Source organism: Hypanus sabinus, chromosome 5 (assembly GCF_030144855.1).
Source record: "Hypanus sabinus isolate sHypSab1 chromosome 5, sHypSab1.hap1, whole genome shotgun sequence".
NCBI classification, from domain to species: Eukaryota; Metazoa; Chordata; class Chondrichthyes; order Myliobatiformes; family Dasyatidae; genus Hypanus; species Hypanus sabinus.
Window position 1 is genome coordinate 186,190,228 of NC_082710.1, and position 18,481 is coordinate 186,208,708.

Here is an 18,481-nt window from a genome sequence, read left to right on the forward strand (position 1 = left end):
GGAGGAGATGTGCATGTTATTTTGGATCGGGATAAAAAAAATGGAAGTTCTCTTACTAAATAAGTCAAAACAGGTACATCCAGTATTATTTAGCATCAGTTAGTCTTAGTATATAGTATATATTTTACCTTTCTAGGGATATAAAACACTTAAGAAACTTATATTTCAGCGCCAGGCTCAGGAAATTTATGCCAGGTTGATGTGGAGGATCAAAACCCAAACCCCCAAAACCCAATAATTAAACCACTGCATTGCTTAGTAATGCTTAGTAGCTTTCATCGGGGCAGGGCCTTTCTCACTTTATCCTTTAAAATGGTTCAGATCGTTGACCAACTGTAGCCTAATGCTCTCACAATGACCGCTGGTGTTTCACCTCTTCCCGATCGCTTTATTATTTCCACTTTATTTTCAATCGTGATTGTGATTATTTTCGTGAACAGAAACACTGCGGATTCAGAGCTCTACCGCTGGGTCCTAATTTCCACTGCACTGAGACTGATTAAATAAGGTCCAGGGTTCCGCTGGTCCTAAGGTCCACCACATTGAGACAGGTTAAATAAGGGACTTGAGCATCCGCGTTTTTTGGTATCCGCAAGATGTCCCGGAACCAATCCCTCACGGCTAAGGAGGGCCGACTGTATTTGAACTTCTCTAGAAGCCAATGGGAAGTGAGTACTAATTTCTTCAAGTACATTGGTTTAAAGGCATATATTTTGCTTCAAAGTGTGACTGCTCCAACCAAATCAGCAGAAATAAGCTTTGCTGATATTGTCAAAGTAACGCAGAAGCATTTAGAACTGAAGTCATTGTTGACTGTGGAACACCTTAGGTTTCATATGTGGAATCTAAAAGGGGAATCCATTTCAGTGTATGTGGCTGAATTGAAGAGATAGACTAAGCATTGTCAGTTTGGTAAGAGATTGTTTAGTTTGTGGTATCTATCAAGAAACCATTCAAAAACAGCTTCCAGCTGAACCACCACTTCCTTCGCTGTATCAATGGAAATAGCAGACATAAGCAATTGAGTTGCTGTCAGGAATGAAAGTGAGGGTGAACAAAATTAAAGCATCAATACAGAAAACAGCCTGGCCAAACAGATTGAATTACCGTGCTGGCAGGAGTTCACATCTATCAAAAAATGCAGGTTTAAGCGTGAAACACAAATATTCAACAAAGTAGTACAAAGAGAGCATAGCACAGCAGACAAAAATAACCAAATAACCATATAACAATTACAGCACGGAAACAGGCAATCTCAGCCCTTCTAGTCCATGCCGAATGCTTACTCTCACCTAATCCCACCGACATGCACTCAGCCTATAACCCTCCATTCCTTTCCTGCCCATATACCTATCCAAATGTTAAAATTTTTAAAATGACAATATCGAACCTGCCTCTACCACTTCGACTGGAAGCTTGTTCCACACAGCTACCACTCTCTGAGTAAAGAAATTCCCCTTCATGTTACCCCTAGACTTTTGCCCCTTAACTCTCAACTCATGTCCTCTTGTTTGAACCTCCACTACTCTCAATGGAAAAAGCCTATCCACATTAACTCTATCTATCCCCCTCATAATTTTAAATACCTCTATCAAATCCCCTCTCAACCTTCTATGCTCTAAAGAATAAAGATCTAACTTGTTCAACCTTTCCCTGTAACTTAGGTGCTAAAATCCAGGTAACATTCTAGTAAATCTCCTCTGTACTCTCTCTATTTTGTTGACATCTTTCCTATAATTCAGTAACCAGAACTGTACACAATACTCCAAATTTGGCCTCACTCATGCCTTTACATCCCAACTCCTATACTTAATGCTCTGATTATTATAAAAGCCAGCATACCAAAAGCTTTCTTCACCACCCTATCCACATGAGAGTCCACCTTCAGGAAACTATGCACCATTATTCCTAGATCACTCTGTTCTACTGCATTCCTCAATGCCCTACCATTTACCATGTATGTCCTATTTTGATTAGGACTACCAAAATGTAGCACCTCACACTTAACAGCATTAAACTCCATCTGCCATCTTTCAGCCCACTCTTCTAACTGGCCTAAATCTCTCTGCAAGCTTTGAAAACCTACATCATTATCCACAACACCCCTACATTAGTATCATCTGCATACTTACTGATCCAATTTACCACCCCATCATCCAGATCATTAATGTATATGATGAACAACATTGGACCCAGTACAGATCCCTGAGATACACCACTAGTCACTGGCCTCCAACCTGACAAACAGTTATCCACCACTACTCTCTGGCATCTCCCATCCGGCCACTGTTGAATAAATAAGACCATCAGACATAGGAGCAGAATTAGGCCATTCAGCTCATCAAGTCTGCTCCATCATTCTATCATAGCTGATCTCAGAATCCATTCAACCCCACTCAACTGCCTTCTCTACATTTCCTTTGATGCCCTGCCTGATCAGAAAACAATCAACTTCCGCCTTAAATACACCAGTGGAATTGGCCTCCACCACAGTCTGTGGCAGAGCATTCCACAGATTCACTACTCTCTGGGTAAAAAAAAAAATTCCTCCTTACCTGTGTTCCAAAAGGTCACCCCTCAATTTTGAGGCTTTTCCCTCTAGTTCTGTATACCCTCACCATAGGAAACATCTTCTCCACATCCACCCTATCTAGTCCTTTCAAAATTTGGTAGGTTTCAATGAGATCTGCCCACATGCTTCTAAATTCCAGTGAGTACAGGCCCAAAGCTGCCAAATGTTCCACAGATATTAACCACTTCATTTCTGAAACTATCCTTGTGAACATCCTCTGGACTTGCTCCAATGACAACATATTCTTTCTGAGATATAGTACCCAAAATTGTTGACAATACTCCAAGTGCGGCCTGACTAGTGTCTTATAAAGGCTCAGCATTATCTCCTTGCATGAATATCGATAAATGCAAGCACTGCATTTGCCTACTTTACCACAAACTCAACCTGTAAATTAACCTCCTGGGAGGCTTGCATGAGGATTCCCGTTCCACTGCATCAAGCTTCTCCTCCTTTAGATAATAATCTGCACTAGTGTTCCTTTTACCAAAATACTTTATCATACATTTCCCAACACTGTATTCCATCTGCCACTTTTTTGCCCATTCTTCCAATTTGTCTAAGTCCTGCTGCAACCGCATTGCTTCCTCAGCACTACCTACCCCTCCACCCATCTCACAGCACTACCCACCCCTCCACCCATCTCACAGCACTACCCACCCCTCCACCCATCTCTCAGCACTACCCACCCCTCCACCCATCTCTCAGCACTACCCACCCCTCCACCCATCTCACAGCACTACCCACCCCTCCACCCATCTCTCAGCACTACCCACCCCTCCACCCATCTCTCAGCACTACCCACCCCTCCACCCATCTCTCAGCACTACCCACCCCTCCACCCATCTCTCAGCACTACTCACCCCTCCACCCATCTCTCAGCACTACCCACCCCTCCACCCATCTCACAGCACTACCCACCCCTCCACCCATCTCTCAGCACTACCCACCCCTCCACCCATCTCACAGCACTACCCACCCCTCCACCCATCTCTCAGCACTACCCACCCCTCCACCCATCTCTCAGCACTACCCACCCCTCCACCCATCTCTCAGCACTACCCACCCCTCCACCCATCTCACAGCACTACCCACCCCTCCACCCATCTCTCAGCACTACCCACCCCTCCACCCATCTCTCAGCACTACCCACCCCTCCACCCATCTCACAGCACTACCCACCCCTCCACCCATCTCTCAGCACTACCCACCCCTCCACCCATCTCACAGCACTACCCACCCCTCCACCCATCTCACAGCACTACCCACCCCTCCACCCATCTCTCAGCACTACCCACCCCTCCACCCATCTCACAGCACTACCCACCCCTCCACCCATCTCTCAGCACTACCCACCCCTCCACCCATCTCTCAGCACTACCCACCCCTCCACCCATCTCTCAGCACTACCCACCCCTCCACCCATCTCACAGCACTACCCACCCCTCCACCCATCTCTCAGCACTACCCACCCCTCCACCCATCTCTCAGCACTACCCACCCCTCCACCCATCTCACAGCACTACCCACCCCTCCACCTGTCTTCGTATCATCCGCAAACTTTGCCACAAAGCCATTATCTAAACCATTGACAAACAATGTGAAAATCAGCAGTCACAATACTGACCCGAGGAACACCACTCGTCACCAGCCGCCAACCAAAAGAAACTCCTTTTATGCCCACTCACTGCCTCCTGCCTGTCAGCCATTATACTATCCATGCCAGTTCCTTTCCTGTAACACCACATGATTTTATCTTGTTAAGCAGCCTTATGTGTAGCACCTTCTCATATACCTTCTGAAAATCCCAGTAAATGACTTCCATTGTCTCTCTTTTGCCCACCCTGCTTGTTACTTCCTCAAAGAACTAGGAGATCTGTCAGTCTAACCCTAACCCTTTACAGAAACCATTCTGGCTTTGACTTATTTTATCATTAGTCTCCAAGTACTTTGAAACCGCGTCCTCAATAATAGACTCAAACACTTTTCCAACCACTGAGGTTATGGCAACTGATCTCTAATTTCCTTTCTTTTACCTTTCTCCCTTCTTTAAGAGTGCTGTGACATTTGCAATCTTCTAGGACAATGCCAGAATGAAGTGATTCTTGAAAGATCATGACCAATTCCATTATCTCTTCAGCAACCTCTCTCAGGACTCTGGGCTGTAGTCCACCTGGCCAAGGTGATTTATCCACCTTAAGACCTTTCAGTTTGTCTTACACTTTTTCCCTTGTAATAGCAATGGCACTCACTCCTGTGCCCTGACACTCACAGACCTCTGGCACACTGTTTGTTTATCTGCCATTTCATTGTCCCCCATTACTACTTCATCAGCATCATTTTCCAGTGGTCCAATATCAACTCTCACCTCCCTTTTACTCTTTATTTAACTGAGAAAACTTTTGGTATCCTGCTTTATATGATTGGCTAGTCTGCTCTTACATTTCAACTTATCCCTTATTATAGCTTTTTTAGTTTCCTTTTGTTGGATTTTAAAAGCTTCCCAATCATCCAACTTCCCACGCACTTTTGCTACCTTATATGTATTTTCGGAGCTCTTATACAGTCCTTAACTTCCCTTGTCTGCCACAGATGCCTACTACTGCCATTTGAGAACTTCCTCCTCTGTGAGACATATCTAGCCTGTGCCTTGTGAACTATTCGCAAAAACTTCAGCCATCTCTGCTCTGCGTCATTCCCGCCAGCATCCTCCTGCAATCCACCTGGGTGATTTCCTCTCTCATGCCTCTGCCATTCTCTTTATTCCACTGTGATACATATACATGAGTTATGCTTCTCCCTCTCAAAATGCAGTATGAATTCAATCATATTATGATTACTGCCTCCAAAGGGTTCCTTTACATTAAGCTCCCTAATAAGATCTGGATTATTACACAATGCTAAATCTAAGACAGCATTTTCCTGAACAGGCTCATGCACAAGCTGCTCTAAAAAAGCCATCTCTTGCAATCCAACACCATCCTGATGTTCCCAATTGCCTATCACAATTGTGTTATTACCCTTTTTATATGCATTTTCCAGCTCCCTTTCCAATCTTTACCCCACATATTGGCTACTATTTAGAGATCTATATAATTCCTATAATGGTTGTTTTACCCTCAGAATTTCTTCACCCACAAAGATTCAAAATTCTCTGACCCTCTGTCACCTCTTTCTAAAGATGTAATTCCATATCTTACCAATGGAACCATACCACCACCAATGCCTTCCTGCCTGGCCTTTGATGTTAAGCTCCCAACTATAGAACATAGAAATCTATAGCACATTACAGGCCCCTCACCCCATAACGTTGTGCTGACCATGTAACTCAATTACCCTACTGCTTAGCCCTCTATTTTTCTAAGCTCCATGTACCTATCTAAAAGTTTCTTAAATGACCCTATTGTATCCACTTCCACCACCACTGCTGGGAAAGCATACCACGCATTCACCACTGTGTGTGAAAAACTGATCCCTGACGTCCCCTCTGTACCTACTTCCAAGCACCTTAAAAGTATGCCCTTTCATGTAAGCCATTTCAGCCCTGGAGAAAAACCTTCTGGCCATCCACACGATCAACATCTCATCACCTTATACACCTCTATCAGGTCACCTCTCATCCTCAGTCGCTCCAAGGAGAAAAGGCAAAGTTTACTGAACCTATTCTCATAAGGCATGCTCCCCAATCCAGGCAACAGCATTGAAAATCTCCTCTGCACACTCTCTATCATGTCCACATCCTTCCTATAGTGAGGTGACCAGAAGTGAACACAGTACTCCAAGTGCGATCTGACCAAGGGTTTGTATAGATGTAATTACAGTCTCTTTCAGCCATGATTCAGTGATGCCCACCATGTCATACTGACCAATCACTAATTGCGTCATGAGTTCATCCACCTTATTCCAAATGCTATGCGCATTTAAATACAGTACCTGCATTCTTCGCTATTTCATATTTTGCCTCTGTGGTACAATTTAACTCTTTGCTTTGTCTGCACTTGTACCCAATCATTGGCTTTTTCTTCCTTACATTCATGTTGCACTCATTATCTACTTGTAAACCTGCTGGCTCATCCTCAGCTCTATCATACTGGCTCCCGTTCCCCCTGCCATATTAGTCTAAACATCTCAAAAGATTTAGTAAATCTGCCTGCAGGAATATTGGCCCCCACCCCCGCCTCAGATTCTATTGCTACCCCTGCCCTTTGTAAAGGTCCCAATTATCCAGAAATCTGAATTCCTGACCCCTGCTCCAATTCTTCAGCCACACATTTACCTGCAACCTGATTTTACTCCCATCCTCACTGTCATGTGACACAGACAGCTGTCTGAGATCACTACCCTTGAGGTCCTGCTTCTCAGCTTCCTTCCTAACTCCTAACCAAATGGACCACTCTGGGAAGAGAAAGAGCTAAAGAGTCAAGCTGCAGTTTCAGAAAGAGCACTAATCTCCATGCTACTGATGAAAAATCTGATAATAACGAGTGCAAAGCAGGAATGAGTACCCTTGAGATTTACAGTGTGAAAATTAAAAATACATAAGCAACATGGCTTACACCAGAAGTGAATGGCAAATTAATCAAAATGGAATTAAACACTGGTTCAGCTGTTTCAGTCATTCCATAAAATATGTGTGAATGTCATTCCAAAGATACTAAACTGAAGTCTGCAAATATTCAACAAAGAACTTGCACTGGAGAAAAGATAACTTGTGTGGTAATGACATCCATAACAGTGAAATAAACCAACCAACAACCCACATTGAGCTTGGATGTGGTAAAAACAGAAGGACCAGTATTATGGGGACGTGATTGGCTGAGAAAACTACAACTTAATGGGGCACCCATCCACTATTTGCATGCCAGATCCCCTACAATGATGCCAACTGAAAGCGAATAACAAAATGTACAAGACTGAGATACAAAAGGCTGATTCTCCTGATTCCAAAAAACTAATAACTTCAGCCCTCAGTGAGTGTGCATTGCTTTGAGATTGAGATTGATAATGAGAGCTGGATGGGAGTGGGAGAGGAGCGACAAAATATCAGGTCCTTCAGCTATCAACAGCCTCAACTGGACAGCCAGATATTAATGGCCTCCTGCCATATAAATCAAGGGAACAGGATGGGGTGGAAGCTCCATTACTCTTTTTCCTCCAGATACCCATGTTTCTTTCAAAGGAATAGCAAGAACTGGGGCTGACAATGGCACACTGACCTGGATCAAAAACACAGAAGAGGGCTGCAGTCAGTAGAGAGATGAAGGAGAGCAGCTGGAAGAGCACAAAAACAGCAGTGAGCTGTACGTGCCGCTTGTGAACTGGAAATACAAACAGATGGACATTCAATGCATTATCTCAGAAGAATACAGCATGCATGTCTGTCTACAATAGGGTCAGGCAGGGTGAAATGTTACCTCTGTAAGTTCCCAGGGCAAAAAAGATGATGAAGATCGATGCAGCAAAAGATGTCGATGTGCTCACCAGAGCAATTATGGATGTGATGAATGTGTACCGATGGAGTAACAACAATCCTGAAACAAGAAACTCATATCAATCTTTCCAAAAATGAACTAGAGAAATTAATCATAACAGCTGCTAAAGTGCAAGCGTGAGACAACGTGTATGGAGTGAGGTCAGTCAGCCAGTTGAGTGATGTTAAAACAACAATGTTGTGTTTACCTCAGCAACACAAAGGAATAAATTGTGGACTTCAGAAAGGGGAAGTCAGGCAAACACACACCAGTCATTACCAAAGGACTTGTGGTAAAAAGAGTGAGCAGCTTTGAGTTTCTGATCCTGGGCCCACACCACAGCTACAACCATGAAGAGGAAACACAAACATTTCTACTCCTTATTAAGTTTAAGGAGATTCTGCATGTCATTTAAGACTCTGACAAACTTCTACAAATGTACACAGGAAAACATCACAGCCTGAAATGAAAATTCCAATGTACAGGAACTCAACAGATTAGAGAATGGTTCCCTTTGCCAGCTCCACTAACAGCTCTTCCCACTACTAAGGGCATCTATAAAAGGCAAGGCCTCACTGAAGTGACATCCATCATTAAGGTTTCTCACCATTTGGGCCATGCCCTCTTCTTGGTGCTGCCATCAGGTAAAAGGTACAGGAGCCTGAAGACTCACACCTCGACTCCCTTATAAGGAAGTATATAATTTCCATGTTCTTAGACCATAGACCATAAGATAAAGGAGCAGAAGTCGGCCATTCGGCCCATCGAGTCTACTCCACCATTTCATCATGAGCTGATCCAATCTCCCCTTTAGTCCCATTCCCCCGCCTTCTCACCATAACCTTTGATGCCCTACTCAGATACCTATCAATCTCTGCCTCAAATACACCCAATGACCTGGCCTCCACTGCCATCCGTGGCAACAAATTCTACAGATACACCACCTTTTGGCTAAAAATTTTTTTCACATCTTTGTTCTGAATGGGCGCTCTGCAATCCTCAAGTCATATCTTCTCGTACTAGACTCTCCCCACCGTAGGAAACAATTTTGCCACATCCACTCTGTCCATGCTTTTCAACATTCAAAATGTTTCTGAGGTCCCCCCTCATTATTCTAAACTCCAAGGAGTACAGTCCAAGAGTGGTCAAACATTCCCCATATGTTAACCCTCTCATTCCCGGAATCATTCCAGTGAATCTTCTCTGAACCCTCTCCCATGTCAGCACAACCTTTCTTAAATAAGGAGCCCAAAACTGTACACAGTATTCCAAGTGAGGTCTTAAAAGTGCCTTATAGAACCTCAACATCACATCCCTGCTCCTGTACTCTATTCCTCTAGAAATGAATGCCAACATTGCATTCACCTTCTTCACCACTGACTCAACCTGTAGGTTAACCTAAAGGGTATCCTGCACAAGGACTCCCAAGTCCCACTGCATCTCAGAACTTTGAACTCTCTCTCCATTTAAATAGTCTGCCCGTTTATTTCTTTGACCAAAGTGCATGACCGTACACTTTCCAACATTGTAATTCATTTGTCACTTCTTTGCCCATTCCCCCAATCTATCCAAGTCTCTCTGTAGACTCTCCGTTTCCTCAGCACTACTGGCCCCTCCACCTATCTTTGTATCATCAGCAAACTTAGCCACAAAGCCATCTATTCCATAATCCAAATCGTTGATATACAATGTAAAAAGAAGCGGCCCCAACACGGACCCCTGTGGAACTCCACTGGTTGCTGGCAGCCAACCAGAATGTGATCTCTTTATTCCCACTCTCTGCTTCCTGCCAATCAACCAACGCTCTATCCACATATGTAACTTGCCCATAATTCCATGGGCTCTTATCTTGTTTAGCAGCCTCATGTGCGGCACCTTGTCAAAGGCCTTCTGAAAATCCAAATACGCAATATCCACTGCATCTCCTTTGTCTAGCCTACTTGTAACTTCTTCAAAAATTTTAATAGGTTTGTCAGGCAGGATTTTCCTTTAAGGAAACCATGCTGAGTTCTGTCTATCTTATCATATGCCTCCAGGTACTCTGTAATCTCATCCTTGACAATCGACTCCAACAACTTCGCAACCACCGATGTCAAGCTAACAGGTCTATAATTTCCTTTTTGCTTCCTTGCCCCCTTTTTAAATAGCAGAGTGACATTTGCAATCTTCCAGTCCTCCGGCACCAGGCCAGAATCTATCGACTTTTGAAAGATCATTCCTAATGCCTCCATAATCTCCACTGCTACTTCCTTCAGAATACGAGGGTGCATTCCATTTGGTCCAGGAGATTTATCCACCCTTAGACTATTCAGCTTCCTGAGTACTTTCTCTGTTGTGATTGTGACTGTGAATATTTCTCTTCCCTGACACCCTTGAATGTCCGGTATATTACTGATGTCTTCCTCAGTGAAGACTGATGCAATTTCTCCAGCAACATTTTCTCTCTGTCCTGTATCCACTCTCACCTGTCTTTTACTCTTTATATACTTGAAAAAGATTTTAATATCCTCTTTGATATTATTTCCTAGCTTCCTTTCTTAGTTCATCTTTCCACTCTTAATGATCTTCTTAGTTTCCTTTTGTAAGCTTTTAAGAACTTCGCAGTCCTCTGTCTTTGCACTAATTTTTGCTTCCTTGTATGCACCCTGCTTTGCTTTTACTTTGGTTTTGACTTCTCGTTAGCCACGGTTGCAACCTTTTTCCATTCGAAAATTTCTTCTTCTTTGGAATATATCTGTCTTGCATCTTCCTCCCTTCTCACATAAACTCCAGCCACTGCTGCTCTGCCGTCCTTCCTGCTAGTGTCCCTTTCCAGTCAACCTTGGCCAGTTCCTCTCTCATGCTACTGTAATTTCCTTTACTCCACTGAAATACCGACACATCGGATTTCGGCTTCTCTTTCTCAAATTTCACAGTGAACTCAGTCATGTTGTGATCACTGCCTCCTAAGGGTTCCTTCACTTTCACCTGTCAAATCACCTCTGGTTCAATACACAATACCCAATCCAGTACAGCCGATCCCCTAGTGGGCTCAACAACAAGCTGTTCTAAAAAGCCATCTCGTAGACATTCTACAAATTCTCTCTTGATATCCAGTGCCGACCTGATTTTCCCCAATCCACTTGCATGTTAAAATCCCCCACAATTATCATAACACTGCCCTTCTGGCAAGCCTTTTCTATTTCCTGTTGTAATTTGTAGTCCAAATCACTGCAGCTGTTTGGAGGCCTGTAGATGGCCTGTTTGGAGGCCATCAGGGACCTTTCACAGCTGCGATTTCTTTGCTCAACCCATAAAGATTCTGTACCTTCCGATCCTATGTCAACTCTTTCTAATGATTTAATATCATTTCTTACCGTTAAAGCTATGCCACCTCCTCTACCTACCTGCCTGTCCTTCCGGTACACCGTGTATCTTTGGACGTTCAGCTCCCAGAGACATGCATCCTTTAGCCACATCTCAGTGATGGCCACAATATCATACCTGCCAGTCTGTAACTGTACAGCGAGATCATCCACCTTATTCCGTATGCTGCGTGCATTTAAGTATAACACCTTAAGTTCAGTATTTGGTACTTTTTGCATTTGATTGCACTGCAACTTTATTGCACAGCAACTCATCCCAGTGGCTGCAAATTTGCTCCATCACCTGCCTGTCCTTCCTGGCATCCTTACAGCTCACTACCTTAGATCTATTTCTGTTTTCCCTCTCCTCTGCTCCACCATTCTGGCTCCTATTCCCCTGCCAACCTAGCCCAGGTTACATATTTTTACACTCACTTGTAACTGGCACTAACATTGTTAAGTTTATTTTGCCATGTTATCCATAAACTTATGCGAAGTTCATATCAACCTGTCTTTGCTGCTTCAAGAAGCTAACTTGCATGGCATAAGTGGATAAGTGTGAAGATGACAATAAACCAACTTCACTCTTCATTTCTAATTGATGGTTAAGCTTAAATTGAAGTTTAATTGTCATTCACACACATGAATACAGCCAAACGAAGCAGTATTACTTTGAGGCCAAAGTACAACACAAGGCATATATTGCACATTTAAAATATCAGTAAAATGCAGTCACATTAAAATACAGTCTGAGTCCATCAATGTTCCAGCAGCCCGCAGCCAAATACCAATACCAATTACCAAAATACCAATTGTCTTCTGCCGAGGAAACTCTGGAGAGCAGTGCTGACACTTCCAGCATGGATGCTACGCAACACCGTGGCTTGAAGCCTGGTCTTTGCTACAACCCAGGCCATGCAGCTTCCCTGCTGTTCATCAATAAACCAGTGATCAAACTTGCAGCATTCCACATTAACAATATTCAACAGGGTCTCACGATCACAACAAGAGTGACTAGGACAATCACTCACTGTTAGACTGCACACCACCTTCACACACCAACTCCGATGCCTCTCCGTAGCAGGCAGTAACCATGACCTGCAGCAAGTCCAGCTCCTTCAGTTCTCCACCACCCAGCAACTTACTGATGGGGTAGACCTCAGGTACTTTAATTTCCTTGCTGAAGCAAGCTCTTGTGAGCATAAAAAATACATTTAAAAAAGATTACACCTTTGGTTGACACCATAGATGCCACTGCATCTGGATACACTGCTATCTCACCTAACACTTTGTTGTCTCTTCTTCTATTCCTGTTATGTTGCTGGAGCATTAAAAAAAACATATCATACTTACAGGCACCTACAGTTCACCTGAGAAACATAGAAAACCTACAGCACAATACAGGCCCCTCAGCCCACAAAGTGGTGCCAAATATATCCCTACCTTAGAAATTACTAGGCTTACCCATAGCCCTCTATTTTTCTAAGCGCCACATACCTATCAAAAAGTCTCTTAAAAGACCCTATCGTATCCGCCTCCACCGCCATTGCCAGTAGCCCTTTCATGCACTCACCATACTCTGTGTAAAAAAACTTACCTCTGACATCTCCTCTGAACTCCACCCCAGCACCTTAAACCTGTGTCCTCCTGTGGCAACCATTTCAGCCCTGCGAAATGGTTATCCATTTCACTCCATAGTGTTATCCATAGTCCATCTGACTATCCACACGATCAATGCCTCTCATCATCTTGTACACCTCAATCAGATCACCTCTCATCCTCCGTCGCTCCAAGGAGAAAAGGCCAAGTTCACTCAACCTGTTTTCATAAGGCATGCTCCCCAATCCAGGCAACATCCTTGTAAGTCTCCTCTGCACCCTTTCTATGGCTTCCACATCCTTCCTGTAGTAAGGTGATCAGAACTGAGCACAGTACTCCAAGTGGGGTCTGACCAGGGTCCTATATAGCTGCAACATTACCCCTCAGCTCCTAAAATCAATTCCACAATTAATGAAGGCCAATACACCATATGCGTTCTTAACCACAGTCAACCTGTGCAACTGCTTTGAGCGTCCTATTGACTCGATCCCTCTGATCCTCCACACTGCCAAGAGTCTTACCATTAATACTATATTCTGTCATCATATTTGACTTACCAAAATGAACCACTTCTCAGCCCAGTTTTGCATCCCATCAATGACCTGCTGTAACCTCTGACAGCCCTCCACACTATCCACAACACCTCCAACCTTTGTGTCATCTGCAAACTTACTAACCCATCCATCCACTTCCTCATCTAGGTCATTTACAAAAATCACAAAGAGTAAGGGACCCTGAACAGATCCCTGAGGCACACCACCGGTAACTGACTTTCATGCAAAATATGACCCATCTACAACCACTCTTTGCCTTCTTTGGGCAAGCCAGTTTTGGATCCACAAAGCAATGTCCCCTTGGATACCATGCCTCCTTACTTTCTCAATAAGCTTTGCATGAGATACCTTATCAAAGGCTTTGCTGAAATCCATATACGCTACATCTACTGCTCTTCCTTCATCAATGTGTTTAGTCACATCCTCAAAAAATTCAATCAGGCTCGTAAGGCATGACCTGCCCTCAACAAAGCCATACTGACTATTCCTAATCATATTATACCTCCCCAAATGTTAATAAATTCTGCCTCTCAAGATCTGCTCCAACAACTTATCAACCACTGAAGTAAAACTCACTGGTCTATACTATCCTGGGCTATCTCTACTCCCTTCCTTGAATAAGAGAACAACATCCGCAACCCTCCAATCCTCCGGAACCTCTCCCGTTCCTATTGATGGTTCAAAGATCATTGCCAGAGGCTCAGCAATCTCCTCCCTTGCCTCCCACTGTAGCCCAGGGTACATCTCTTCCGGTCCCGGTGACTTATCCAACTTGATGGTTTTCAAAAGCTCAAGGTTTTCAGTCTGCTGCAAGTCATCACTATAATCACCAAGATCCTTTTCCATAGTGAATACCGAAGTAAAGTATTCATTAAGTACCTCTGCTATTTCCTCCGGTTCCATACACACTTTCCCACTGTCACACTTGATAGGTCCTATTCTTTGAAGTCTTCTCCTCTTGCTGTTCACATACTTGTAGAATGCCTTAGGGTTTTCCTTAATCCTGCTCGACAAGGCCTTCTCATGGCCCCTTCTGGCTCTCCTAATTTCCTTCTTAAGCTCCTTCCTTTTAGCCTTATAATCTTCCAGTCTTCTAACACTACCTAGTTCTCTGAACCTTTTGTAAGTTTTTCTTTTCTTCTTGACTACATTTATTACAGCCTTTGTACACCACAGTTCCTGTACCCTACCATAACTCCCTGTCTCATTGGAATGTACCTGTACAGAACTCCACCCAAATACCCCCTGAACATTTGCCACATTTCTTCCGTACTATTCCCTGAGAACATCTGTTCCCAATTTAAGTTTCCAATTTCCTGCCTGATAGCCTCAGAATTCCCCTTACTCCAATTAAACCCTTTTTTAACTTGTCTGTTGCTATCTCTCTCCAATGCTATTGTAAAGGAGATAGAATTATGATCACTATTTCCAAAATGCTCTCCCACTGAGAGATCTGACACCTGACCAGGTACATTTCCCAATACTAAATCAAGTACAGTCTCTCCTCTTGTAGGCTTATTTACATATTGTGTTAAGAAACCTTCCTGAACACCACTAATAAACTTCAGCCCATCTGAACCCCTTGCTCTAGGGAGATGCCAATCGATATTTGGGAAATTAAAATCTCCCATCACGACAACTCTGTTATTATTACACTTTTCTGGGATCTGTTTCCCTATCTGCTCCTCGATATCCCTGTTACTATTGGGCGGCCTAAAAAAACTCTGGGTAAATTTGTTAAGTTAGACAACCTCTCCTCCTCCATTCTTACCCTGACTACCAGCGTGCCTCAAGGCTGTGTGCTGAGCCCTCTTCTGTACTCCCTTTTCACCTACGACTGCGTTCCCGTACATTGTTCTAACTCGATAATCAAGTTTGCAGACGACACCACGGTGGTTGGCCTGATCAGAGGGGATGATGAGATAGCCTACAGGGACGAGGTCCAGCACCTGGACGTATGGAGTGCCAACAACAATCTGGCCCTTAACACCCAGAAGACCAAGGAGATCATTGTGGACTTCAGGCATGCTGGGAGCCACACTCACGTCCCCGTCGACATCAATGGAGCTGCAGTGGAGCATCTAGCAAGCTTAAAATTCCTTGGTGTCCCATTTCCAAGGATCTCACCTGGTCCCTGAACTCCTCCATCCTGATCAAAAAGGTGCAATAGCACCTTTATTTCCTGTGGAGCATCAAGAAAGCTCACCTCTGTCCCAGGATACTGACAGACTTTTACCGCTATACCATTGAGAGCAGACTCACCAACTGCATCTCAGTGTGGTATGGCGATTGTCCTGTATCGAACCGCAAAGCACTCCAGCATGTGGTGAAAACTGCCCAGTGGATTATTGCCCACCATTGAGAACATCTACCATAAACGCTGCCTGTGCAGGATGAAAAGCATTATCGAGCATGCATCTCACCCTAACCATGGACTTTTTACTCTCCTCCCATCCAGTAGGTGCTACAGGAGCCTCCGCTCCCGCACCAGCAGGCACAGGAAGAGCTGTGACCCTCACATCACAGTGCTAAGCAGTATTGCACACATAATGTAGTGTCTCAGTACTTTCATATTTCTGTGCTGTAGCACTTACTTTTTATTCACAGTTATTTTGTAAATAACACTATTCTTTGCATTTCTGATTAGATGCTAACTGCATTTCATTTGGCTTTGTATCTGTACTCGGCACAATGACAATAAAGTTGAATCTAATCTAAAGTTATTCACCCCTTCCTGTTCCTAACCTCCACCAACAGAGACTCTGAAGACAATCCCTCCATGACGTCCACCCTTTCTACAGCCGTAACGCTATCAACGGTGCCACGCCCCACCACTTCTGCATCCCTTCCTGTCCTTTCTGAAACATCTAAAACCCAGCACTATAAGTAACCATTCCTGTCCCTGAGCCATCCAAGTCTCTGTAATGGCCAACACATCATTACTCCAAGTACTGATCCATGCTCTAAGCTCACTTGCTTTGTTCACAATACTCCTTGCATTAAAATAGTCACATTTTAAAACATCTGTCTGAGTGCGTCCCTTCTCTATCACCTGCCTATCCTCCCTCACACACCGTCTCCAGGCTTTCTCTGTTTGTGAACCAATCGCCTCTTCCCCAGTCTCTTCAGTTTGGTTCCCACCCCCCAGCAATTCTAGTTGAAACTCTCTCCAGCAGCCTCAGCAAACCTGCCCACCAGGATATTGGTCCCCCTGGGATTCAAGTGCAACCCGTCCTTTTTGTACAGGTCATTCCTGCCCCAAAAGAGGTCCCAATGATCCAGAAATCTGATTCCCTGTCCCCTGCTCAAATCCCTCGGCCACACGCTTATCCTCCACCGCACTCTATTCCTATACTCACTGTCGTGTGGCACAGTTAGTAATCCCAAGATTACTACCTTTGTGGTCCTGCTTCCCAACTTCCTTCCTAACTCCCTGTAGTCTTTTTTTCAGGACCTCTTCCCTTTTCCTACCTATGTCATTGGTACCAATATGTACCTCTGGCTGTTCTCCCTCTCACTGCAAGATATCTTGGACGTGATCTGAAACATTTCAGACCCTGGCACCTGGGAGGCAAACTACCATCTGAGTTTCTTTCTTGCATCCACAGAATTGCCTGTCTGACCCCTAACTATAGAGTCTCCTATCACTAGTTAAGATTATCTCCGAGATTCCTTCCCACTTCCTCTGAGTAACCATGGGAACTCATGTACTGATGCCTGCTATTAAATGGCTCTACTACATACTACATATGTGGTCAGTCCTACCATCCTAAGCTGCCTTGCTTATGACACTTTGAGAGATGGCGATGAAGTTGGACATGGACAATGGAAATTTAATCCTCATTCGGACCTGCATTGTTATCAATTCATTGTCACTCACTGAGTCTCGGAACACTTTCTCTTTTAGCACTGTGGCAACATTTCACCATAAGCACTGAAACAACAAATAATCATGTCCACCAGGCTAAGGGTCAGCTTTTACCCTGCTGTTATAAGACTATTGATAAGACTAGCGTGATAAGATGGACTGTTGACTTCACAATCTACCTCATGGTGATCTTGCACTTCATTGTCTGTCTGCATTTCATTTTCTTTGTAACTAACACACTTTATTCTGCACTATTATTATTTTCCCTTGTACCACCTAAATGTACTGCTCACCTGTATGGATGATATGTGAGAGAAGATTTTCATGATACACATATTAAGAGTTATTGAACACTAGAGCTCAGAAATGGGTCCTTTGGCCTATCTAGTCCGTACCAAACCATTAATCTACCTCGTCCTATTGACCTTCACCCAGAATGCAACCCTCCAAAACCCTCTCAATCCATGCGCCTATAGTCAAATTTCTCCTAATTGTTGAAATCGATCCCGCATGCACCACTTGTGCTGGCAGCTTGTTCCATGCTTTCACGACCGGGTTAAGAAATTTCCCCTCATGTTCCCCTTAAATCTTTCACCCTTAATCAATGACCTCTAATTCTAGTCTCACCTAAACTCCGTGCAAAATTAGTTTACCTCAAGACCAATAAACACACAAAACACACAGAGAATAACAGAATCTCAGAGTTTCTCTTTTCTAACAATGTCTTAAGTAAGATTTGATCATTGTAGGACAAAACACTTGCTACAGACTGGAAGAATTAATATATTTTTTATTATTTATTTAGAGATTCAGTGGGAAACAGGCCCTTCTGGTTCAATAAGATATTGCCTAGCAATCCACCGATTTAACCCCGATCTAATCACAGGACAATTTTCAATGAGCAATTAATCTACTAACCGCTACCTCTCTGGACTGTGGGAGGGAACTGGAGCATCTGGAGGAAACCCATATGATTCACAGGGAGAACATACAAAACTCCTTACAGAAGATGCTGAAATTGAACTTCAGAATGCTCTAATCTGTAATAGTGTTGCAAATACGAACATTTTGTG

At 43.8% G+C, this 18,481-nt stretch overlaps 1 protein-coding gene across 9 annotated transcripts in view; it reads right to left on the minus strand.

Annotated features, from left to right (window-relative positions):
* LOC132394738 (hepatic and glial cell adhesion molecule-like) overlaps positions 1–18,481 on the minus strand; it is a 212,347-nt gene that overhangs the window by 181,994 nt on the left and 11,872 nt on the right. For all 9 annotated transcript variants that reach the window (XM_059971139.1, XM_059971134.1, XM_059971143.1 and 6 more), the window contains 2 exons: positions 7,987–8,103; positions 7,789–7,890 (listed from right to left, as the gene is read on the minus strand). In XM_059971139.1, coding sequence (XP_059827122.1) covers positions 7,789–7,890; positions 7,987–8,103 — 219 coding nt within the window. The remainder of the gene's footprint in view (positions 1–7,788; positions 7,891–7,986; positions 8,104–18,481) is intronic.